The sequence below is a fragment of the Lynx rufus genome, unplaced genomic scaffold, assembly GCF_022079265.1.
Source record: "Lynx rufus isolate CCGP_SWC_20201006 ecotype Redwood Valley unplaced genomic scaffold, mLynRuf1.p SCAF_12, whole genome shotgun sequence".
Taxonomy (NCBI): domain Eukaryota; kingdom Metazoa; phylum Chordata; class Mammalia; order Carnivora; family Felidae; genus Lynx; species Lynx rufus.
The window spans coordinates 10,930,460-10,956,087 of NW_025814826.1; the positions used below are offsets into that span (position 1 = coordinate 10,930,460).

At 41.1% G+C, this 25,628-nt stretch overlaps 1 protein-coding gene and 1 long non-coding RNA gene across 7 annotated transcripts in view; one reads left to right on the plus strand and one right to left on the minus strand.

The window, feature by feature from the left end:
- Nucleotides 1-449: 449 nt before the first annotated feature.
- The window catches only part of BPNT2 (3'(2'), 5'-bisphosphate nucleotidase 2), a 36,497-nt gene continuing 11,318 nt past the window's right edge, over nucleotides 450-25,628 (minus strand). The window contains exons 2-7 of one of the 6 annotated variants that reach the window (XM_047073954.1): nucleotides 19,819-19,981; nucleotides 18,599-18,694; nucleotides 7,966-8,127; nucleotides 2,877-6,481; nucleotides 2,230-2,285; nucleotides 450-584 (exon numbers count right to left, since the gene is read on the minus strand). In XM_047073954.1, the coding sequence (XP_046929910.1) occupies nucleotides 6,210-6,481; nucleotides 7,966-8,127; nucleotides 18,599-18,694; nucleotides 19,819-19,981 (693 nt within the window). In that variant the 3' untranslated portion in view covers nucleotides 450-584; nucleotides 2,230-2,285; nucleotides 2,877-6,209. Of the gene's footprint in view, nucleotides 585-2,224; nucleotides 2,338-2,876; nucleotides 6,482-7,965; nucleotides 8,128-18,598; nucleotides 18,695-19,818; nucleotides 19,982-25,628 lie in introns of all 6 variants that reach the window. The other 5 variants (XM_047073950.1, XM_047073953.1, XM_047073951.1 and 2 more) reach the window with 5 other exon arrangements.
- LOC124507661 (uncharacterized) lies at nucleotides 4,773-10,575 on the plus strand. Its single transcript, XR_006961078.1, has 3 exons — nucleotides 4,773-4,819; nucleotides 6,672-7,812; nucleotides 8,310-10,575. It is a non-coding gene; the product is annotated as an uncharacterized LOC124507661 (long non-coding RNA).

Genomic DNA, 25,628 nt, shown 5'->3' on the forward strand with positions numbered 1-25,628 from the left:
CCAGGGGCTGAGGGGAAGGGGACATGGGGAGTGACTCAATGGGTAGTTTCTGCTTGGGATGATGAACGGCTTCTTCAAAAGCACAGTGGTGGAGGTTGTACAATACTGTGAATGTATTTAATGACACTGAATTGTGCACTTACAGATGGTTAGAACGATAAATTTGTGGATGTGTGTTACCCTAGTTTAAAAACAGAAAGAGACGGGGCGCCTGGGTGGCGCAGTCGGTTAAGCGTCCGACTTCAGCCAGGTCATGATCTCGCAGTCCGTGAGTTCGAGCCCCGCGTCAGGCTCTGGGCTGATGGCTCGGAGCCTGGAGCCTGTTTCCGATTCTGTGTCTCCCTCTCTCTCTGCCCCTCCCCCGTTCATGCTCTGTCTCTCTCTGTCCCAAAAAAAAAAAAAAAAAAAAACAGAAAGAGAGGAAAAAAGCAGGTGCAGCACACCATCTCTTCCAGACATCACCAATTTATTCAGAAAATTCAAATTTCAGTTTGGCAACGTATGTCCAGGGGCAGAGAGTTTGGGATAGTCATTTCGTTGGAAGCAATCACATTTTCTAGAGATAAACGTCCATGGGGTAGCATCTGAAGGGAAGAAAGCAAAACTTTTAAAACTAGTGCGTGGGGTGATAATCATAAATATTTGCAGTTAACAAAACAATCAGCTTACACAACTGAGGCATGAGAAATGCTTATGCTAGTAGTAACCCTTTATTCAGTTCAGTTCAACATACATTAAGCACCTAATTTGTTCAAGACACTGGGCTAGCTGCTGGGGCTGAGGTGGAAATACAAAAATCACCAAGACATAATCCCTGTCCTTAAGAAGTTTACAACAGCACATGGAACCATGAGTGCTACAGGTGAGGTACAAAATAACTGCTCTAAAGCCATGGAGGGAGGAGAGTTTGCCTCTCAGTAGAGATTAAAATCGGGACGCCCCTGAAATTTGGCGGTGTGGGTGAGGCAGGATACAGCATGCCAAGTAAAGAAAACTCTGGGGTCTAGGCAGGTCTCGGCAACAGCAAATGAACTAGCTCCCCTTTAGGTTTAAATGTGTCAAAAGGGAAGGGGTATTCGAAGGGAAGGGGCATGTTTAGTTTAATCCTTCTCATCGACGTTAGCCTATTACAAGGAAGAGATCCACAGGAGTCAAGTCAATTAAGAAAGCAAAGTTTGAAGAGGCAGGGACGTGAACAGGAAACACCATTTCATAGTTTAGTGTAAACTCAACCCCGTGTGTATACACCTCTAGTAGCTTAAGTAACATCATCAAATGGGGGGAAAAGTCCATCAGGAGCACCGCAGTTCATCATGGCAGAACAGGGTGTCTCTTGTTAGACTCTACGACTAGCTTTGGTTCCTGCCAATGGAAGACGTCATGTTACACGAAAGTAGAAGTCCATATTTTACACGTGATATTAAAGTCCTCAAACGTTACCTCCTCAATTCAGCATAAATGATGACGAGAGAGAATCTGGGGACAGAGATGGAAGTCCCCGTAGGTAAACCGACCTAATAAGGACTTTGGCATGCTGTATTTCCTATTTAAAAAAATACAGGATGAGCACGTCCCTCCTGAATAACTTACTACGCATAGAACATACTCCAAGAGGAATTCTAACGCAACGTACTACTAATCAAACATCACAGTTTCTGCTTTTGTGATTTACACAAATTACCTTAATTATAATACTTTAGGGAACATGTACAAACACAGTATGTAACGTTTTAATATTCTTCATCAGCTTTAACTTCTAAAAGTTTGGCTTGTATTATCTCAAAAAAAAAAACAACGACAACAAACTACTTATAAACCTCATTTTCCCACAGAATTAATTCACCATCCAACTTTAAAAATAAATTTTTTTAAAAAGAAACCAACAGTAAATTGGAATGCTAACACCTGCCAGGTTTTGATAAAATGAAAATAAACAACTCACATAAACAGCACCTCATAAAGCCAAAACCTTCTTTTGAAGTACAAAGTTCAATTCTTGTCCTCTTAGTAACTGCTAATCGGAAGCCCCCCTTCAATCCAGGAACTGTTCTGGTTTAAGTCACGTGACACACAGTATTTTTTTTTTTTAGCATCAATAAATTATTGATATGGTACCACGAACAAATAGCTAATTTTTAGAAACCAAAGCAACTCAGAGGACTAGCAGAACAGATACAATAGCACACTGAAATGATTTAAAAGTCAAATAAAAACCAAAACGTACCTTACCCTGGTCTTGTATCAATTCAAATGAAAAAACCAAAGGATGAAGTATCATTTCAGACCTATATACATCAAGATGCCAGTTCTTATAAAAACGCACTTCAGTTGTAAATGCTAGATTATGCAAAAATAATTTTATATCAATTGTATTTAACTTTAATGAATTTTCCCCAACTCTAATATTAAAAATGTTAAAAGAACTTAAATTTTAATGGCAAAAAGTTCCTATTTTCCCCATCTATTAAAAAAAGATTTTGTTTTCCCTTATTAACATACAATGCCCTATTGTTAAGGCACAACTTTTTTTTAGGATAAAAATGAAACCGTAGAATAGGTTTATTTTACACAACAGTTACAAGACAGACGTTTTGTAGGCATATACTGAAAATAATGCATCTTAAATTCAACCCGGATCAAAAACGCAAAATCGCCGTTTCTATCCAGGACCAGTCAACACCTAGCCAACGCAAACAGCTGCAGCTAGAATGATCCAAGCGGTTTCTATTTTTAACCTGCCAAAGATTGTCTCCAGAAGGCCATTTTCAAGGTATTACCAAGGAGAGGCAAGCTGGATGTTTTCTTTTCTGGGGAACAGGGCCTAGTGGCACCCCAGCTCTCTCTACTTATGCTGGGCTATCAGAGAGAGTTCTCACCTTCCAAGCCCGAGTAAGATCCAGTTTCTGAGCATCTGAGACCAGGGCAGAGCTCCCTATCTCTGGGGGCAGATGTTTGCGGCCTCCCTCCCCTCGCCTCCCCTCCCCTGGAGGCTTGTTGTTCTTCCGGACTCTCTTCTTAGCCGCCGCCCCTCCCCCACTTCTTCTGACCCAATTTGCACAATATTCCAAGGGCACACCCCGCAAACGGAATTTGCACAATTGTTGCTTCAACCACATCAACCAAAGCACTTCTCAGCTTCATCATACAGCCATAAATAATTCACTTGAATGCGGATTTAAAATCAAGAAAAAACACTAAAATTGGGGTAAAGAATTTTGCCCGGCAACTGAATACCGGACAGAAATGATCCGTCTCGCAGGCTCTCGGTAATCTCCGCTGAAATAGGGACAGAAGTGTGAAAACGAACAGGAAAAGCAAGTTTTCTTAAGCAGGCCTATATACCTACTTCTCGTATTGACTGCATTTTCCTTCTGTGAAGAACGGATCTGAAGAAATGCTCCGTATAGACAGAAGCACCGGATTAGCCTTGACAGGGCGGATATTTGTGGTTTTGAAGGTGATCTTCCCTTACTTTTTGAGACGTCTCTGAAAAGTAACGGTCAACCAGAACTCTGACAAGGCTTCGTCTCCCTGTTTGGGAACTGACCTAGCTCTCCGTTCTACCGGGAGATCTCAGCAGCCAACCTGGAGAAAAGTAGGTCTATGAGAGAATTCAGGGGTTGAGCGTTGCGGAAGAGTGCTGGTCAAGAAAGAGGGGCAGAGAGCGAAGAACATTAAGGGGCTGAGGGCATCGAGAACAAGGTAAAGACCAAGGGCAGAGGAAGGGGACGGCCGATAAGTACTGAGGTTACTGGCGTCCCTGTTTTTACTAAATGTGATGGGTAAAACTCAAATTTTAAGGGAACACTGTGCTCTCAATGAGGGTAAAGATAAAGGAAAGAGAAGGCCAGGAGTCAGGGAGGTTCAGGGTCACTAAAAGTTAAACTCTAATTATTGTGCTACATTTTAGAAGTGATTTTATTTCTGTAATTCTGGGAGATATTACATGCCTTACTTATTCATGGTGTTTCACTGGTATGTTCTGGCACAATGTCTCACATAAATAAATATAAACACTGTTCTTTGTACTTCTATTAGTTCTGTAACGTAGACTGACTTTTGGAAACAAAAGCAAAATTTGAAAACGAACTCTCTATGAAAGCACCTAAAAACCATTAGTAATTAGCCTCTACCCAATAAATTATACAAATAATGCATTTAACTGCCAGCCAATATCTTAATTTTTGCACGCAAGCCCTTCGCAAGTCATTATCTACATGCAGATTAATGAAATTAAAAATAAAACCAAAGCAGTCATGCTTGCTAATATGAACTAGTTTCATTTCCATGAAGTTAGAAAGTTTCCGTCTATTGCTGAAAAAAACAAGAACAAAAACAAAAACAACCAACAACTCCCAATCAGATGCCGGTTCCTAGTATGCCGGTCCTGTTTCCCCATATTTGACACGTTAGAATTAACTGCTTCTACCACGGACTCTGGAAATAATACAAGCCTCTGCCATCCCTCCTGAGAAAAAGTGTTCTCATTTCATTGCCAAGTAGGAAGGTGAGCTCTCCGATTTTCTGTTCTGAATCCCTAAGTCCTGTTTAAATACCAAGTGTCCCGACTACCAAAACGTTGCATGAATTTTCATTGAACAAAATCCCACCTATTGAGGCCCACTCCACTCCCAGACTGGTGACCAGCTGCTGGATATTGAGGAGAAACACGTGCATCCTACCGGATTCAAGTCCCTAATGAGGAAGTAAAGGGCTTTGGAGACCGTGTAAAACGCAGACCTAAAGTTGTATGCACATGCCACCAGATGAGGATGTCCATTCTTTGGTCAATTTTACCTCCAAGATAGGAAAATAAATGGTAAGCTATTTTAAAGAAAACAAAATAAGCCATCCCGCCCCCTTTATCAGAATGTTATAAAATACGAAGTCACATGAAATAATGGTATTTGTTTACATAGTTTCCAGATCTCACACTGAGAGAAATCCTGCATCCCCAGGAAAGACAGTTCACAAAGTAAGGGGCTAATTATGGTGACTCAGTGAAGACTCAACCAGATTCCACACACCGAATTTTAAAAAATTAATCAAAAAGTAACATTAACCATCATTATTTTAATCTGAATGGAAACTTCAAAGTATCTTAAAAGTTACTACCTTGAGAGCTTAGGTTAGGTGCATTTATTAACGGTAAAAGCAACCAGAAATCATTCTTGATAAGGAGAGAATCTCTACATTCAAACCTGGCAAACTGTTTAAAAATACTAAAACAAAGTTTTTTAAAATAACGAAAGCTAGCTTAAGCCATGTTAATTGTCAAATAAGTCAATTAGTAGAATCATTTATATTCTTATAGTGCATCATTTATCCCTAATGAGAAAATGCACCAAAATCCTAGTGCTAACCCTGAAACCTTAATCCAGACCTTATGAGTTAAAACTAAATGTTGGTCAGGAGGGAAAGGATGGAACCATGCACTGTCCACAGAGCAAACGAAAATCAATAGGAAGATGGCAGAAACGTTGAACCCAGGGGTACAAATACACTGTTCTGTATCAAAAGAAAACAGAACAAAACAAAACACACACACGGAAACTACAATTACAACTCAACCATCAAACAGCTATATTCTCGACTAGCTGGTGAACCTGTTATTAAAATTTCAAAGAATGAAAACAGTTTCAGGTTTTTCTATTTTAATCCTTAAGAAATATTCAGCAACAGATAAATAGAGCATTTGTTGCATATTAACGAATGTGTGGCTGCTTGTGCTTTCTATCTGCATTAGGGGTAAAAACCCCCAATAACTTTATTTTCAATGAGATACAATTGTAAAGTAATTATTAAATCTACACAAAATCAATCCTTTCTTCAGCCCAATTCTATATGAAAGTACGAACAAACAGTGAAGGTTCGTGATGTGTGAAAATGGTGACTCAGAACAATGTACTCAGCTGTAGATTTTAATTCACAAATATATATATATACATATATATATATATGCGCCTTGTGTATTGACAACTGTACGAAAATCGTCTCAAAAATAAAGACAATACTTGAGACACGAAGCAACCCATTTTCCCTGATCTTCCATCCTATTACAGGGAAAATAAGTCTCTGATGCTTCATAAATACTTCAGAAAGTTCAGGATGGCCTTAACCATGCATAGTCTGCACCGATGCTTTGAAGCCCCCGGCGTTTCGGCGGACCGTTCAACTTGGGAAGAACTGTGACCTGTAATCAGCTTTGCTTATTTATGTCCTGTCTTCTCTAGATCTGGCAGTTTTCTGACCAGGGCTTGGTGGTTCATTCTGATGCTGGCAAGGAGCCCTCCTTCAATGCCGTCGGACCCAGTGTAACTGATTTCTTCACCACTCAGGGTAGTCATATGCCCCCCAAGGGCTTTTAAGATGGCGTTGCCAGCACATATATCCCATTTTTTGATGTATGTCACATGGATATACAGATCAGCTTTTTCTTGACTCTTATCGGGTACATCCAAGAGTGCTAAGACTTTATAACCTAAAAGATGAACACAGAATTTAAGTTACTATTCCCAAGATTTAAAGAGAGTAGCTTCCTGTTTAAGAGTACATTGTTAAAAGTAACGGCACAGGACGTGAAGGAGTTCTCTTGACTGTGTTTGCAAGGGCTAAGTCTAAAATTATCTAAAAATAGTTTTGTTCTTTTTATTTTTTTTTTCAAATAACAGCCAGACATTAAACCCAAATGAGCGGAAAATATACTGCAAAATAACTTACGAAGCTACTCTTAAGTGTAACCAAACACACGTCTATAATTTTTTAAATTTAAATCTACTTTGTGGTTGTTTTCTATGGAATGCTACGTACACTATGTCTCATTTCCTACGGAATACTACACTGAAGCTAAATCCATCTAAATACCCACGAGCGCTGGATTTGAAAGACCAAGCACTACAATCTGAAGCCCTTATTGTAATGAGGCAAAGTTTTTTAAAAAATAATATAATAAAACACACAGATGAAACCAGGTCCAGAATCTGGTTTATCCCATTCCCACCAGGTATTCTGAACCTTACCTTTCCTAACCAGCCTAACAGAGAGCTTATAAGAAAACAATGAAGTCATATTAAGTAAGGTACCTATATGTAATCACTAAATTAAAATTACTGGGCTTAAAAGTTAATCAGCATTACTTTTTCCTTTATTACTGTGGTGAAAAGGTCTTCAAACACACGTTTCTGACCACAACGTGTTACTCACTGGAGTTAAAACACTTCTGTCCTATTCGACGGCACTCAAAACAAGGGGAGGCAAACAGCCTGTGAGCCACATCCAGGCCATGTGCCGGTTCTGTAGAACCCTAAGGCCACGAATGGTTTTCTGTATTTTTAAAGGGTGCCAGAAACCCAGACATCCAAGAGGGTCCATATGTGGCTCGTAAAGCCTTAAACATTTATAGCTGGCCTTTCAGAGAGAGTAAGCCGACCCCGGATCAGTAACGCAGGTAATAAAACGGTAGAGAACGTGCGACGAGCTGGGTGGCCACTAGACTCGGGCTCGCCCCGGACACGAAGGCTGAAGAGTTCAGAGGTGTCGAAAGTGACCCGCGGGTCAGCCACTGCAGGGACCCTCGTGATGACGCCTGGCATCGTTCTGCCACACGAAGCATCGGAATGTGCTGGATCTCCCCTCTCCTCACAGATACTCCTGCAGCGAAGCTCCCAGCGTGATGACTTATGCCGCTGACGTGAAGATGCCGCCTCAGTGTTCGAGGAGCGGGAGTCACCGGGCTGAGACGTGCCGCTACCGTGGACACCGTGGCTCATACGAAGGCATGTGTGACTGAGATCCCACCCCAGACATTACCAAGTAGGTACCAGGCCTGTCGGGAGAGCACGCGCTCTATCCTCCCTTTTCTTCCCGAGCACAGGGCAAGCGATCCTTCCTCCCGACAGAAGCCCTGACCGTGCTGGGGACGCGGGGCACCGGCGCCACAAGGGGGGTAGGGGGGTAGGAACATACCGGCACCACCAGCTGGGATAATGGTGGTCTGGTTTCCAAAAGTCTGTAGAGCAACCTGCTTGACCATTCCTGAATGGGAGCGTGACACAACGATCCTCGGGGTCCTCTCGTTGTAGGAAGTGCGGGCTTTCACGTTGGACCCACCATCTACCATGGCCCAAGCTGAAAAGCAAATATAATAGCCATTAACAGCACTGAAGCTTTTTGAAACTGAAACTCAACGTACAAAGGGTTGACTGGAAAAATATCCTTTTACACAGAATTGCTTGTATTTCTTTTCCAAAACGGAAATATTTTTTTTCTGAGAACCAGAGTAATATTTAGTATTTTTTTTACACTAATAGGCAAATATGAAGACCAAGTTAAAAAAGGCCGCGTGATCCTGCCCAACCGGAGACAGTGGCTACTTAAGACTTGACTTAACGACGCCCAGGTTCCAGAGCTCCTTGTGAGCTGCTGAGTGCTCACTGGGATTGCACCCCAATCTCCCTGTAGCTCGGCCAGCATCTTCCCCTCCGCTACACAAATAACTCTTCAGGAAACATCCTGCGTGCTCATCTCCACGTCAAAAGTCTGGCTCCTGGGGAACCCTACCTGTGACCACCTAGGACATAAGCAGCAAAACTAGTTACCCTGGATAATTAACAACTTAAGACAGGTTTTGCTCCTATACTACCTCTATTTCTGATACGTTCGTAGTTTCAATTATTCGCATATCGGACCCATCTCCTAAGGGAGCTTTATAAACATAAGGCAGCTCAAGGGGGGAGTCAGGGTTACGTATCTGCTTTGTCGGAGAGCGTAAAAAAATGCTCTAGATTTCGAAATAGAACAGGAATTATAAGAAGGTGAGGAGACCCTCGAGATGGCTTGAAATGTTTTTCTCGGCTTGCAAGTTTTCCTCAGTGACTACCAAGCTATACAAGAGAACGGACTTACTCAGAATCATCCCCATTAGCTTGGTGCTCTAGCAGTCACTCACCACGGGGAAAAACAGTCCGCATGGCTACATGCTGTCCGGACGACAGCAGCTGCATTACCACTTACTCCCGGCTGCAGGAAAACATCAAAAAAGTGAGCGGAGTCGGGGTTTCTGAGTTCCCCGAAGATGATGGCAGGCTCTTGGACTCCCGTCACACTTCTTTCTAAAAACCACACACAGCGACAAGGAGGGCAAATACGCACACCCTTCATCAACAGCTAAGGAATCAGTAGAAGACGGAGACTGGTCACAAACGCAAACTTCAGAGAAAGAAGAGAAGTAAACACTGAAGGTCAGCAGAATGAGTGCCGCGGCTGATCCCAGGGTAGGGACTGTGGCAGGAGCTCCGGACACGCCAAGAGGTTGGAGGACTCTCGGTGGTGGGAGAAGTCAGAGAACAGCGGCCGGGATTTCTCCCCAGAGGGAAAAGGTCCCATCTGAGATGAGAACTCCTGAAAGCGGGCCTGAAATGTGGCAAGAGAGCAGCGACAAGAGGAGGCCAGGAGAAGACACAGAGCCCAAGTGAAGTCCTGAGGGCACACAACACCTATCGGGACATGTCTCCATGAGTGTCTCCACGAGAGACAAAGATGGGAGACTGCCAACAGAACTAAAGAAAAGGAGTTGGAGATAAGGGCCCTCCTGAAATAAGAAAGCAGAAGGGTGGAAACAAAACAAGATGCCTGCTAACAAAGATAATGTCTTCCTCACCCTAACGGAGAAGAAAGCTCCTGGGCTGAGAACCACCCAAACACCTTCCCACAACTCCGCAACGGCCATGCGGCGGCCCAAATGGGAATGAGAAACGTGGACTACTGCAAAGTCCGCTGAAACCAGAAGAAGAAAACACAACGAATGAAGGTCGAAATGTTCCAGGCTACTTGAAAATGCTCATAGATCACGCAGAATAAAACGGTACCACAATATTCTAGAGAACAAGAAAGAAAGAAAGAAAAAGAAAGAAAGAAAGAAAGAAAGAAAGAAAGAAAGAAAGAAGAAAAAAAAAACCCAAAAGAACACCATGGAACAAAGAAACAACAACTGAGGACAGGTAGAGAAGTAGGAACATAGTGAAAGGAAATGGGCCCTCGCGTAACACGGGGAAGAAATTGAAAACAACAACAACAACAGAAACACAAGACGGCTGAAGACTTAGCCCTGGATGGTGGGATATACGGAAGGGCGACAGCGTGGCCCAAAATCAGAGCAGGCAAGGAGGACGGCAAAGGATAAGCGAAAACGAGAAAACTGATTAAAGGGACCAGAGAGAAGGCGACACACAGACGTCAGCAGAAGAAGAGTCAGTATATACATATTAGCAGGTCTCTGAAAAAGGGAACCAGGAGCCATGAGATAGAACCCGTTGTAAAATTACGGTCCAAAAGATCGTGCCTGAAAGAAAAGAGGACCGAAATGTCCACACGGAGAGACACACTGTGTAGACATCTGCCCAGAAAGCCAACTCTGTATCTGACATCTAGAGTTCTATTATTAGACTTTCAAGATAAAGTTCCTTGGCACTCCAGGCAAAAATACCAAGCTCCTTACAAAGGAAAGAAAATCGGATTATCGGCTTCGCTGCCAACGGGATTCAGCATGCACCCACACGGATATTAATCAGTTCAATATTTTCTTTTTTTTTTTTTTTTTTTTTTTTTTAAATTTTTTTTTTCAACGTTTTTATTTATTTTTGGGACAGAGAGAGACAGAGCATGAACGGGGGAGGGGCAGAGAGAGAGGGAGACACAGAATCAGAAACAGGCTCCAGGCTCCGAGCCATCGGCCCAGAGCCCGACGCGGGGCTCGAACTCACGGACCGCGAGATCGTGACCTGGCTGAAGTCGGACGCTTAACCGACTGCGCCACCCAGGCGCCCCCAATATTTTCTACCAGTAACCAAGAGAAAAGAGTGCAGCGGGGGTAAGACAGTGTCCTACTAAAATTCATGCCTGCTACGAACCTTTGGAATGTGACCTCATTTGGATACAGGGTCTTTGCAGATGTAATTCAAGTCAAGGTCACACTGGATTAGAGTAGGCCCTAAATTCAATGACTGGTGTCCTTACAAAAACAGGACACACAAAACACAGACTGAGAGAATGGGAAGGAGGAGGCATGGAGTGATGGGTCTACAAACCAGGGCACCAAGGGATGTCTCACGCCACCAGAAGCTAGAAGAGGCAAGGGAAGTCTTCAAGAGGGAGCACGGCACTGCTAACAACTTGGTATCAGACTTCTGGCCCCAAAACTGCGAGAAAATAAATTTCTGTTGTTGTAAGCCCTCAAGTTTATGGAAATTTGCTAGAGCACCCAAGGATAGAGGGCTAAACCAAAGAGTTTGGAAGTAGCTGAGTCTTTCATGTATCAAGGCTACAGGAAGAGCTTTTAACACGTTAAGAACTCAGATAATAGGAAGGACAGCTATGTGCTAGCTCTTCTGAAGTAATCCATTAGAGGATGAGCTTTAGCCAACTGAAGGAGGACTGAAGAACACTCAGCAAAAGCACTGTTGGTCAGCACTGAATAAATTTAACTGGGGATTTAAGAGGAAACCAAAGACAGGAATAAAGGTTTCGGAAGAATCAAAGCGTGTAAATGATTTGTGTGTAAGAATCAAAGTGTGTAAACCAATCACAGTTGATTGGTTAGAGTCAAAGGATACCATGTAAATCTAAAGAGCTGAAGAGCAGAAAGATACAGGTCGAAAAAGCGACGACTGACTAAAATGGGATGGTGGTCAAGGAGGCTAAAGGAAGCTCATTTCTTTGTTGCTCATAGGGGAGACCCAACGGACGATACCTAAGGATTACATAATGAATGGCATTTAAACAAAAAAGTTGTATACAAAGGTATTTTAATAAAGAGTAGGCAACAAAAAGAACAAATTTAACTTAAAAATAATAACTAGGTTGAATCACACTGAATACATAAAAATCCATGAGATGTCAAGGATATTAAAAAAAAAAAGGAAAAATCCTGCTCTTCCTGGAAAAAATAACATCTGTTTCCACTGGAGGTCGTTTTTACCCAAAGTCCTTACTCAGAAATTGGTAAAGAAAAAAAAGTTAACTATGTATTTTGTCTTTCTAGTAGGAACTACATTTCAGGATCAACAATTCCAGTTGATGAAATTGCTCTACACACGAATTTTAGTTTTGAAAACAGTTTTTTGAAAAAACACACAGAATTAGAAAATTCCATTTTACATCTTTAACAGATCTTTTTTTAAAAATGTTTATTTATATTTGAGAGAGACAGAGATGTGAGCAGGGGAGGGGCAGAGAGAGAGAGAGAGAGAGAGACAGAATCTGAAGCAGGCTCTGAGCTGTCAGCACAGAGCCTGACATGGGGCTCGAACTCATGAGCTGTGACATCATGACCTGAGCCAAAGCTGGACATTTAACCAACTGAGCCACCCAGGTGGCCCACAGCTTTAATAGATCTTAAAACTATTTTGTGAAAGGCTTAACGGAATCCTGATCTCAAACGGTGCCAAATTTCTCCAGACTACCTGCTGGTAGCCAAAGAATAAAAATAATTTATAGCAGATCTAGTCATGACCACTTTAAACATCTTAGCATCACTAGTAATGAGACGAGATAGGATACATCATGTAAAATGATGCAACAGGAAGTACATGATGAGTATCTACAACGTATTGACAAAAATGCTAACCTTAAGCCAGTCAAGGCTTCGGATCTAATTTGCACTTTAGAAGAAAAAGAATATGAAAAATAAACAAGTTAAAGGACACCCCGAGCAAATAATCAGAGAAATCCAAAGAGCAGGACATTATGTAACAAGTAATTTGATCTCAACAAGTAATGTCACAGGGAAGAACAGGACTAGAGGTTGTTCTAGATTAAGAGAACTTAACAGAGCAACAAAAAAATGCATGTCATGAGACTGGATCTTGGTTTGAAGTAACCAGTTGTGAAATCCACTTTAGTAACAATTGAGGGAAGGGGTGCCTTGGTGGCTCAGTTGGTTAAGCATCCGACTCTTGTTTTCAGCCCAGGTCATGATCTCACAGTTTGAGCCCCGAAGAGGGCTCCGTACTGACAGTGTGGACCTTGCGTGGGATTCTCTCTCTCTCTCTCTCTCTCTCTCTCTCTCTCTGCACCTCCCTTACTCATGCACACACTCTTACTCTCTCTCTCTCTCAAAATAAATAAAATGAAATGAAATGAAATGAAATGAAATGAAATGAAATAAAATAAAAGTAAAAAGAAATAACCAGGGAAAACAGGAGTATTGGATCAATTAGGGAATAAATGCTAATTTCAATGTTATATTAACAGAACTGTTATGTAGAAACATGTCCTTTTTAGAGATGCACAGTGAAGTATATAGGGATAAAATGTCATGATCCTTGTAATTTTCTTTAAAGCACATGAAAAAAAAAGGAAGCAAACATAAAAATGTTCAACTGTTAAATCCAGAGGAAAGAGCATGTGGAAATTCAGTACAATTTATGCTTGTTTGAAATTATTCATAAAAGTTAAAAAACGAGAAAGAAAAAACAAAAAAGTTCTCTAAATTCTTTTTAGAAATGATCAAAAAAACCATGGTTCTACTAAGAAGTGAATTTACAGTGCTACATCTCTAGAGGTCAGTATTGTCTAAGAGAATAAAGACAGTATCTCTTGTTGATAGCATCAGAACAATTTAGGTAAGAATTACTAATTTAATATTTTAAAAATATACTTCATGTTACATAATCTCAATACATTCTCTTATAACACACAAATTATTTCAAGCACTTTAAAAATTCAGTAGGTGCTTAAATAAATGATTGTTGGTGAAGAGGTAATCATGAAAAGGTAAAATAGCAGCTAAAAGAATGGACTCATTCTATCTGTAAGACATGCTAAAAAAAAAAAAAAGAAAAGAAAGAAAGAAAGAAAGAAAGAAAAAAGCCCAGTGGGAGATAAAAAGTGGTTGGTACTTTGCTAACACAGACCTCAGACATTGTAACTTCTTTCTAACAGCTACAAATTTCCCCTGCGTGGATACACTACACTTACACATTTATACATTACTCTGTTAAAATACCATACAAGTATCTGTTGCTTCTAAGAATTTCAAAGGCAATGAATTACTTCTAGCTAAGTATGATAAGGATTTGGATCAGTTTGGCTCTGACTACTGCCAATAACAATACTATCTAGCTCCCATTAGAGTCAAGTGTAGCTAAATTCTGGTAAACATTTAATACTTGACAGTTGGTACTCTGCCAACATCAATACACAGGCTGGATCTGAAAATAACAGTCCAAAAAGAGGACACAAGCCAAACAAAGCTTCAATCCAGGAATAGCAGGTCAACCCGCACCTAATTAAGGACATATCGATTCTTCTGGAATGTCCGCTCACTAGCAAGCACCGTGTGTTCCAGCATACAGGGCAAGTCGGCTGCCTCACAGAAGAACAGGGCAGTTTATCATAATTTACAGGAACATTTTTGGAACACGACTTGTTCCTAAGTTAGAAACTTCTGGCTTTTTTATTCTAAAGGAGGTAAGACTATAGGGGGAGAGGATACATGTTCTTACAGAATAAAGATTTTTTTTTTCATGGGCATTTTATTATTCTTATTCTCCCCTACCCCTCAAATGAACAGATGTGGAAATCAGGGCTCCAAGAATGTGAATCTATTTGCCTATCCCGTGTCAACTTTCTCTGCGTTTCCTGTATTACGATTCTTACTCTCGTTGGAGCAACAGGCTGTCTGCAGCTAAGGGTGCCATGTGACCTCTGGCCAACGAGATGAAGAAGCAGGGGGCTTCAGGCTACTCTTTCCTAACACAAAGAATATCTGGGAAGAGATCTTCCGTCCCTCTTCTTTCCTCTTTCTCCCAGCCTGGAACAGAGCCATTGTAACTAGAAGCACCCATCTCCGTGAGGCTACAAACAAAGAGCCACCTTCTAAGAAAAGAAGCAAGAAGTCAGGTGCCTAAGAGGACCATAAAGCCACTGAAGCACCCTGCCCTTTGGCCATCTCACTACGTGAGGAAAATAAAACCTCTCCTCGTTTACCTACTGTAATCAGATTTATTTTGTATGCAGCTAAATGCAACCCTAACTGATACAGACAGGCAATGAGGAACACTGTCAAAGGAGGAGTCCACTATACTTCAATTAAAAAAAAAAAAAAAGTAAAAGAAAAAAACTGAGACAGGACTTCAAAGACTTAAGCCCTGTACATCGCCTTTATATGTTTGTTTTCTCTTTTTTAAATTGGAAGTCACCGTAATTCATCTTTTATACGCTTTCCAGGGGTATTCTGAGTTTGGAATGAATGTCAATACATTTCATAAACTGTGAAAATACTAAACAAATATCAGATATTAATAAGGAGTAGTAAGCTTTTGCTGTAACACTTTGAACTATGTGGCTTTCATAAGAGCTGCTCAGCGTCTTTTCTCATCTATAAAAAATGGCAATAACAACACTTTGCTTTGTCGCAGAGTAATCACAAGCTTCAAATGAGAGAACTTGGGTGTATTTCAAATGGTTAAACACTATCCAAATGTTAGGAATCGTGGAGTTGTGAAAATGGCGTGATGTACTGATCTGCATAATATTTGTCAGGTTAACCGCTCCGCCTTGAGGAACATATCTAACTTCTGAGTCCCATTTTCTCATCCGTAAGTGGGAGTATCCGTAGTAAGTGTATCCTTCCCTCGTGAGTTATACTGAGTGTAGCAATACTGCTAAGTTGAGTTATGCTCCGATATCCACTCGCCCTACTTTCCCCGAAGTGACAGGATCCCTGATGCTTGGATGCCCACCAAAACTAAAGACTACATTTCTTAGCCTCCCCTGCAGCTGGTTTCAGCTACACTTTGGTCAGTGGGACGTGAGCTGAAGCGATGTGTGCAACTTACAGGTCAAGCCCTGAGTGGACAACGTCCTCCACGTCTCCCTTCTGGATCCTCTGCACTGGTGGAATGTGAAAGAAGCGGGGGGCCATCCTCAGTCATGCAGAAGCGGGCAGCAAGACTGAGCGCGGCCAAAACAGCGAACGAGAGCAGCCTGCATGCCCGGTCTGCCTGCATGCGCGCTGTTAGAGAAGGCAGAAATCAACTACTTGTTGAACCTCTGGCATTTCGGTGCATTTTGTTACGGAGGCCTAAATTAGCGGCCCAACCCGTATCCTAACTTACTCGGTAAGGATTACAGGAAATATGTGAAAGCAACCCACAAACCATAAGGCAATTATATAATTTATTTTAAGGCACCCTGTCGGCAGTAATGGCCTCGATCTTTTGTAGCTCATCAAACTGTCAACTGTAAAAACTATCTGAATTATGAAAAGAAGATAAAAAGTCAAACACCACAAAGCAGATGTGGTCTTGAAACGCAGAGCCAACACTCAAGTATATGTTCAGCCTATCTCAGAGCAGCTGGAATTTGGGACGCAAGGTTATTCTGCAAAGCAAATAAATGTTAAGAGTCATCAAAAACTAACCTTGTCTCCATTTCTGTACACTTGAGAGCCAGCTTTTTTTTTTTTTTTAACGTTTATTTATTTTTGAAACAAGAATAGACAGAGCATGAACGGGGGAGGGTCAGAGAGAGAGGGAGACACAGAACCGGAAACAGGCTCCAGGCTCTGAGCTGTCGGCACAGAGCCCGACGCGGGGCTCGAACCCACGGACCGCGAGATCGTGACCTGAGCCGAAGTCGGCCGCTCAACCGACGGAGCCACCCAGGCGCCCCAAGAGAGAGCCAGCTTCTTTAGGCAGTGGCAGCCACACCACCGACATGCAGCGGAGAAGGCCAGAGTAAGCGACAGCGCTGTATGGGCTGTGGCCACAAATCACCACAAACATGGCGGCTTACGAGGAAAGAAACGTATTTGCTCACAGGCCGAAGGGCTCAATGGTCAAAATCAAGATACCGGTAGGGTTGAATCCTTCTGGAAACTCTACGGGAGCATTCATTTCATGCCTCTCTCCTAGCTTCCACCATCTCTGTGCCTTCGCCATCCAATCCTCTTATCGCGTGTGTCTCTGTAACCTCAGTTTCTTATAAGGACACTCTCACTGATTTAAGGACCTACCCTAATCCAGGAGGACCTCATCCCGATACCTTAATTACACCTGTAAAGACCTGACTTCCAAATAAGGTAGATTCTAAAATTCTGATCTAATGGGTTTATGTTCCCCAAAAGGTATGTTCAAGCCCTAATCCCCAGCATAGCAGAATCTGACCTTATTGGAAATGGGGTTACTGTGGATGTAATCAGCTAAGATGAGGTCATGACCGGGGAGGTGGACTCTTAATCCAATATGGTGTCTTTGTAAGAAGAGAAGCCACACAGAGCCACGGATAACACAGGCAGAATACCGTGAAAAGATGAAGGCAGAGACTGCAGTGATGTGTTCAGAAGCCAAGGAACACCATGGACTGTTGTCAAGCTAGTAGAAACTAAGAGAAAAACATGGAAGAATTCTCCCTTACAGGTTTCAGAAAGAGCATTTCTCTGCCAAAACACTGATTTTAAACTTCCAAGCCTCCAAAAACTGTGTTGGACTATATATCTGTTGTTCAAAGACAGTCTGTGGGTTTTTTGTGTTTTTGTTTTTATGGCAACCACAAAAAACTAACACAGGAGTGAAAATGAATTGGAAAGGGGCATTATTCGACCCACTACACTTGGTCAATGCTGGCGCTGGCAAAATGGATACTGTCACCATCAGGAACCTCATCAGAGTGGAGCCAAAAGGACTCTTGATGGGAACTACCGATTCAAAGTATGAGGAGTCCCTTCAGACTGTCAAGGATACCGCTGACACCACTAACTGTCACCCTCAACTTGTACATCATGACAACTCATGGTGTCTTTCTGGACTTGTAACTACCGTCCACGCTATCACTGCTATTCCTAAGGCCGTGGCTAGTCTCTCTAGCAAACCATAGCATAATGGCCATGTCCATTATGTGCCACAGTCCACTGGCACTTGCAAGGCTTTGGGCGAGGTCATCCCGGGCTGCACGGAAAGCTCTTTGGCACGGTCCTCCACACTCTCAACTCCCAATGTGACCATCACAGATCTGATCTGCCTTCTGCACAAAGCTAACAGACATGACCACATTAAGACAGTGGGAGAGCCAAGGGTCCAATGGAGCTCTGAATGGTGTCCAGGGCTACACGAGGATTAGCCCGATTAGTAAGACTGTCACCATGACACCATCCATTTTTGATGCTGAGGTTGCCAGGTTGCCATTGCCCTTAACCACCACAGTTTCCTGACATGGTAACAGATTTGGCTAAGGCCACTGGATGGTAGATCTCAGAACCCACGTGGAATCCAATGTATATGAGCCCTGGACCTTAGCCCCAGCCCCAGCACAAGAGAAACAGAGAGGAACACAGCGTGTGCCCAACTGGATTCCTCAACACTCTCCATCTCTCATGGTCATTCACGGTTTCTGTCCTCTAAAGAGAGTTTAGAAAGCTCTGCCTCATTACGTGTTATCGTTACCAACACCAAATCCCCACTGTATCCAATGAAAGGGTGAGGTATGGTGGGACTCACCTCAATAATTATTGAGCTACAGTTGCGATTCTGATAAGGCAGTAAGTACTATAGACACATGATTTAGTAACATTAACTCTTGAGAGCTCTAGTGTATCTCTTACCTGTGTATTCAGAAAATGGCTTATGTATTACTCCTAGCACAGGTTTACCATTCACAGCCACACACACCATAGTAGTGACATACTTTCGAAGATCCTCTAGGAGAAAAAAAAAACACAGAAAACAAAAAAACCCAATAACATATGTTATTATTAAAGTAAGTAATTTTAAACTTTAGTTTTAAATTTGAAAATCAAGTTAAATACTTAGAATAGTCCCTGCACAAGAGAGGCGCTCACATTTGCTATCACTATTATATAATCAGGCCAATCTCAGTTTAGGAAAAATTTTTATTAAAAAATCCCTCAATATTCTGTATTTCTACTACCTACTTCCGCAAAATATTTTCTAATTTCAGTTGCTCTTAGACACCTAGTGTCTTCCTCCTGTTCTCCAAATAGTTACCTATTGAGTGTCTATTATGGGTCAATCAAGGTCAGTGCTTAAGGACTAGAACACAAAGATGAAAAAGTAGAAGGCCCCACATTCATAGAACTTATCCTCTAGAAGGAGGGCACATAGGTAAGCAATTACCTTTACTATGTACACCAACAGAGCAGAGAAAAAGCAAGCATTGGATATCTCAGTGTAAGAAACAAGGCAAGAGAGAGGATCCACAGAAATGAAATCTGAGCTAGGCCTAGGTAACAATACAAACAAACAAAAAAGAAAATTCGGTGGGGGCAGTAATTCTCCATGTTGCTACTTACTTACCCCTGGATGCCTACGACTTACTATGCTGAATTCTAAAGATAAATGTATATGCAATAAACCCTCAATTCCTCAAATCACGAGTAAATATTGTATTCTGGCTACATAAATAAATACCTGAATAATGTACACCTCAATATATAATAACTCAGTATGTAAACAAACACCTCAAGAAACAGGTGTCCAACAGGAACCATTTTGTTGTTGCGACTGACAAAAATGTCCTTGCACTGAAGGATCAGTGAGTGATATAGTGAATCACGACCACTAATAGGAGTGGTCATAATATAGTGGTTTTGGGGGGAGAAAAAGGTGGAGAATACCTGGGTCCACCCAAAGGTTTCACACCACACTGCATGAATCCAGCTCTCTGTCTTAAAACCTAATCGGAAAGGCTTGCGCCAAACTGGTAAAGTATTTACCCACCCAGTGTATACCACCCGTCTTTGTTCTGATTCTCCAATACATAATGGCAATCTGAAGTCTGAAGTGAATTTTCGTGTGAAGTCACCTGTATATTCCTGTGTAGCGTCCAGTGGATCGATCCAGACGGTAACGCTTTCTGCTGGTACCTCCTTGGGGGTGGCGATTTCCTTCAGGATGTCCTCAGGAATCTTCCGGTCCCATACGATAACCTCCTGATCAGCTGCATCTACATGTTCCTCAGTATTTATCTGCACCAAAAACAGATGACAGCTAAAACATTTAAAAAGAAGAAATACCCCCTCAGAGAACACGAGAGAGAGAAACTTCTCAGACCGAATCGCATCCACTGAAGTCGGTAAATCCGTATGTTTATTTTGAAGCATTTCGTTACAAAACAGAAAAATATAAAAAATTCCAGCAACATCTTGCCTTCAAGTACTATTTATTTAACTTAATATTCAAGTTTAGTTTATTGCCTCAGAGAATCCAAATATAGAGAAATATAGAGAAATTAATCATCAAAGAAACAAGCTATTTAAAGCTTAACGATATTTGTAAAAAACAACAGATCTAAAGTGTGAAAACAGATTGGCAATATTATGGAACGCTGAACTGAACGCGGTAACTATAAGGAGGAGAAAAGTGACAATGGCTTGAAAGAAATATGCTTTAGAACAGATAATTCATGAATGCTAAGAGTCACAATGTCCTAGAAAAGTAATCATCTAAAATATAGCTTCGATCAATAGAAAAAAGAAACCTGGAAATAATGAAAACAGATAACAAGCTAGCATATTATAAAATATAAACAAGGCTGAAATGAGTAATCCAGACAGACAAAAAAGAGCCTTCTCTTCACTATACCAAAGGTAAGTCACAGGATAAAATGCTAAAGTCAAATTTTCTGTTTTTATTTACTAGGACACAAAATTAAAATATAAAATAAATCTGACTTATATAAAAACGTAAAGGAATAGGGGAGTAGAGAACCACTGCTTTCAACAGTAAGCTTCTTAATGAATACTTAAAACATACTCTGCTTTGTAAAACAATGATTTAAATTAACGTATTACAGGGCCGCCTGGATGGCTCCGTTGGTTAAACGGACTTTGGCTCAGGCCATTATCTCGAGGTTGGTGAGTTCAAGCTCTGCATCTGGCTCCGTGCTGACAGCTCAGAGCCTGCAGCCTGCTTTGGATTCTGTGTCTCCCTCTCTCTCTGCCCTTCCCCTGCTCACGCTCTGTCTCTCTTTCTCTCTCAAAAATAAACAAATGCTTAAAAAATTAATTTATTACATTTATATTTACTTTTGTAAATAATGACACACCTAAACGAGGCAAACTGAAGAACTGACTGCATTTTAAGAATGGGGTTAATAACAGACTGTCAACTTTATTCATGTACTACCTTATCAGAAGACTTCCTCTATCAAATCATAACATCCACGTGCAAGAAAAATGTCTCCAAAATGTGAATTTCCAGTAGGGATTAAGACTGAAGCGAGGCAGGCTTTTGGGTACTGTGCTTTCTGACAAGCTCCCTTTCCACAGCAGATCACTGTGTTTGTGCGGCACGTGATGGCACGCCCAGACCCCATACCACAGTGTCAGAGTGATGATAACACTGACAACTACATAAGTAAACAGTCACACACGATAAAAACCCTACAAATACCAGCAATCTCTGGAAAGTGCCTGAACTATCCCAAATTGTCGCAGAGAAAGCTAAAAACTGTAATATTCCAGAAAGAGCCACTTAAATAAAAAAAATATTTTTAATATAGTGTAAACATCCAATTCATCCATTCACTTATCCCTTTAGTGATTCAGCAAATTTTACTGATTGCCTACTACATGCCAGGCAGTTCTCAGAACCGATGTACAACGGTGATCAACTTGAGACAAAAATCTCTGCCCCTGTGCCCCTTCGATTCTAGGCAAGGAGTTAAACAATGCACAAATGAGTGAAACAGGTGATATGCTGAATAGTGATAACAAGGAGATCTAAAATATAGCAGAGAAGCACCGGCAGCATGTTGTAGGAGAGCAGAAGCGTTACTGCTTAAGATAGGGTGGCCGGGATTTTTCATACTAGCCTAAAATTACAAACTACCAAGTGTCCATCAACTGATGAATGGATAAACAAAATGTGGTACATCCATACAGTGGGATGCTATTCAGCCATAAAAAGAAATGAGATACAATTCATACTATAGCAAGGGTGAACCCCCAAAACATTATGTTAAGTGAAATAAGAAACAAGAGACCACATACTGGATGATTCCATTTAATGTGAAATGTCTGTAACATGCAAATCTATGGCGACAGTAGATCCGTGGTTGCCTGGGGTAGGGGTGGGAACACAGATGAGTAGTAATTGGGCACAGGGATATTAGTAGGGTGATGAAAACGTAACACTGATTAATGGCAATGGTTGTACAGCTCGGCAAATCTAGTAAAAACTAGTGAACTGGATATCTGCAATGGGCAAATGATACTGATACGTAAAATCACGCTGCAATAAAGTCGTTTGTTTTCGAAGACAGGGTAGCTAAGGCAAAGGCGGTGTTAGAGTGAAGATTTAAAGGACGTGAGCCTCGCCAGGCATCTGAAGTTACATCCTTCCAGCCCACGGAGTAACAAATGCAAAGGCGGGAGGTGGGAGCGTGCTGGTATATTCAGAGCAAGGAGGCAAGTGCGGCCAGAGCAGAGTGAGCCCGGAGGAAGGAGCCGGAGGTAAGGGTGGCGATGGAAACCTGACGGTGAAGGACTCCGCCGGCACCTCACCGAATCAAGCTGCCCTCCATCATAACCTCTGCGAACAGCGTGCACAGCGTCCTAGCCGTTGCAGAATGCTAAGGGAGGGTGGCGAGCGTAGAAAGGAAGAAGTGAAGTCATAACATGCAATTCATGACTTACTACTGAGAAAACCCAAAAGAACTTGTAGATAAATTATAGGATAACAGAACTTTCACAGCCAAGTCTCTAGGTACAAGATCGGTATTTAACAATCACTCGCATTTTTTACCAGCAACAGATACTAGCGACAGATATTAAAAAAAACAGATTTAACATAAAAATGGAAGCCATTTCAACTAACAAAAGAAGTAAGTTATTTGGAAATAAATCTACCCAAGATGTGCAAAAACAGTACAGAGAAAATTAAACTGTATGAAAAAAATATTACTGAAAAACGACAAAGATGTCAATTCTCCCACCAGTAAACTATAGATTTAATGCAACTCCAATCAAAATCCCTATAATTTTTTTTTCTTTCTTCTTTTTTTTAAACCGCTTCTTGGAAAAAGAACAAGGCATTTTGGTGACAGGGATGGGGGAGGGAAATTATCATGGTGGGCTGACTTTCCTTACCAGTTATCAAGACTTACCTTAATGCCGGAATAATTACGACTGTGGCACTGGTGACATATTTGGCTTTTCCCTGCAGCTTCACTGAGAAAGCTACACATACATATCAAGTGTGATGGCTTGATAGGTGGTAAAACGATTACCACAATCAAGTTAACTACTGTATCTATCAGTTGTTTTGTGGTGAGAATGCCTAAGATCTAGTTAAGATCTACTAAAATACAGTATTATTAACCACAGTCATCTTCCTATATATTTGAACCTCAGAACTTACTCATCTTAGTCATAACCACCAGTTTTACACCCTTAGACCGACACCTCCTCTCTTCCCTCATTCCCTAGACTCTGGCAATCACCATTCTACTCACTGTTTCTAGGAGCTCAACATTTTTTTGGATTTTTTTTTAATGGCAGAATAACATTCCATTTTGTGTGTGTGTGTGTGTGTGTGTGTGTGTGTGTGTGTGTGTGTGTCTATACTGATCCATCCATCAGTACTTATCCATCATTTCTGTATTTTGGCTATTGTAACTATTGCCACAATGAACACAGGAGTACAAATATCTCAAGATACTAATTTCATTTAGATATATATCCAGAAGTGGGATTGCTAGATCATATGGTAGTTCTATTTTTAATTTCTTGAGGAACCTCCATAGTATTTCCATAATGGCTATACCAATTTACATTCCCACCAATGGTATAAAAGGGCTCTGAGAATTTTCTCCACATGCTTGCTAACATTTACCTCTTGTCTATTTGATAATAGGCACCCTAACAGGTGAGGTAACATTTCAATTGTGGTTTTGATGTGTACTTCCCTGGTGATTACTGATGTTGAACAACTTTTCATATAACTGACAGTTACTTGTAGGTCTTCTTGGGGAAATATGTATTCAGGTCCTTTGTCCATTTTTAAACTGGATTACTTATTCTTCTGCTATTGAGTTGAATGCGTTCCTTATAGATTTTGGACTTTAGACCCTTATCAAAATACATGGTTTACAAATATTTTCTGCCATTCCATAGGTTGCCTTTTCCTTTAGTTGTTTCCTTTGCTGTGCACAGCTTTTAAACGTGATGTCATTTTCCTTGTTTATTTTTGCTTTTGATTTCTGTACTTTTAGTGTCTTTTCTAAAAAATCATTGCTCAGACCAGTATCAAAGAGCTTTATATCTCAGGTGTTACACTGAAATCTTGTATGCATTTTGAGTTCATTTCTGATGAGTGAGTGGTATAAGACAGGGATCCACTTTTATTCTTTTGCATATAGATAGCCAGCTTTCCCAGCACCTCTATTGAGGAAGCTATCTTTTCCCAGTGGTATGCTCTTGATGCTTTGCCAAAGATGAGTTAAATGTACACGTGGGGATTTATTTCTCTATTCTATTCCTTTGGTTTACATGTACGTTTTATGCCACTACCACACTGTTTTGATTACGATCGCTTTGTAATTTGAAATCAGGAAATGGGATGCTTCCGGGTTTGTCCTTCTTGCTTAAAATTGCTTTAGCTACTTGGGTCGTTTGTGGTTCCACGTGAATTTTGGATTATTTTATCCCATTTCTTTAAAAAATGCCACTGGGATTTTGACAGGGGCTACATTAAATGTATACATTGCGTTGAGCAGTATGGGCAGTTTAACAATACTAATTCTTCCAATCCAAGACATGCAATACCTTTCTGTTTATTTGTGTCTTCAATTAGTGTTTCATCGGTTTTTGGTATACAGGTCTTTCACCTCCTTGGTTAAACTTACTCCTAGCTACTTTATTGTTTTTGATGCTATTGTAAACAGAATGGTCTTCTTAATTCCTCTTTCAAATAGTTCATTGTTGCTAACATATAGAAATAATACAGGGGCGCCTGGGTGGCTTAGTCCACTGAGTGTCCGACTTCGGCTCCGGCCATGATCTCATGGTTCATGAGTTCGAGCCCCACGTTGGGCTCGCTGCTATCAGCTCAGAGCCAGCTTCGGATCCTCCGTGCCCCCCCTCCTGCCCCTCCCCTGCTCATGTGGTCTCTCAAAAATAAATAACACATTTAAAAAAAAAAATGATTTTTGTTGACTTTGTATCCTGCAACTTTATTGAAGTATTAATATTAGTTGAACAATATTTTGCTAATATTAGAGTTTTCTTTCATAATATCATGCCATCTGCAAACAATTTTACTTTGGATGCATTTTATGTCTTTTACTTATCTAATTGCTCTGGCTAGGGCTTCCAGGACAATGTGGAATGGGAGTGCTAAGCACTGGCATCCTTGCTTTTCTGATGTTAAAAGAAAGTTGTTAGATTTTCATGATTGAGTATCATGTTAGCTGTGGGCTGGTCACATATGGCCTTTATTATGTTGAGGTATATTCCTTCTATACCTACTTGGTTGAGAGTTTTTATAATGAAAAAGTGTTGAGTTCTGTCAAATGCTTTTTATATTTTTATTTTGAGATAATCACACAATTTTTGTCTTTCATTCTGTTGTGGCCTATCACATTGATTGATTTGCATATACTGAAACTATCCT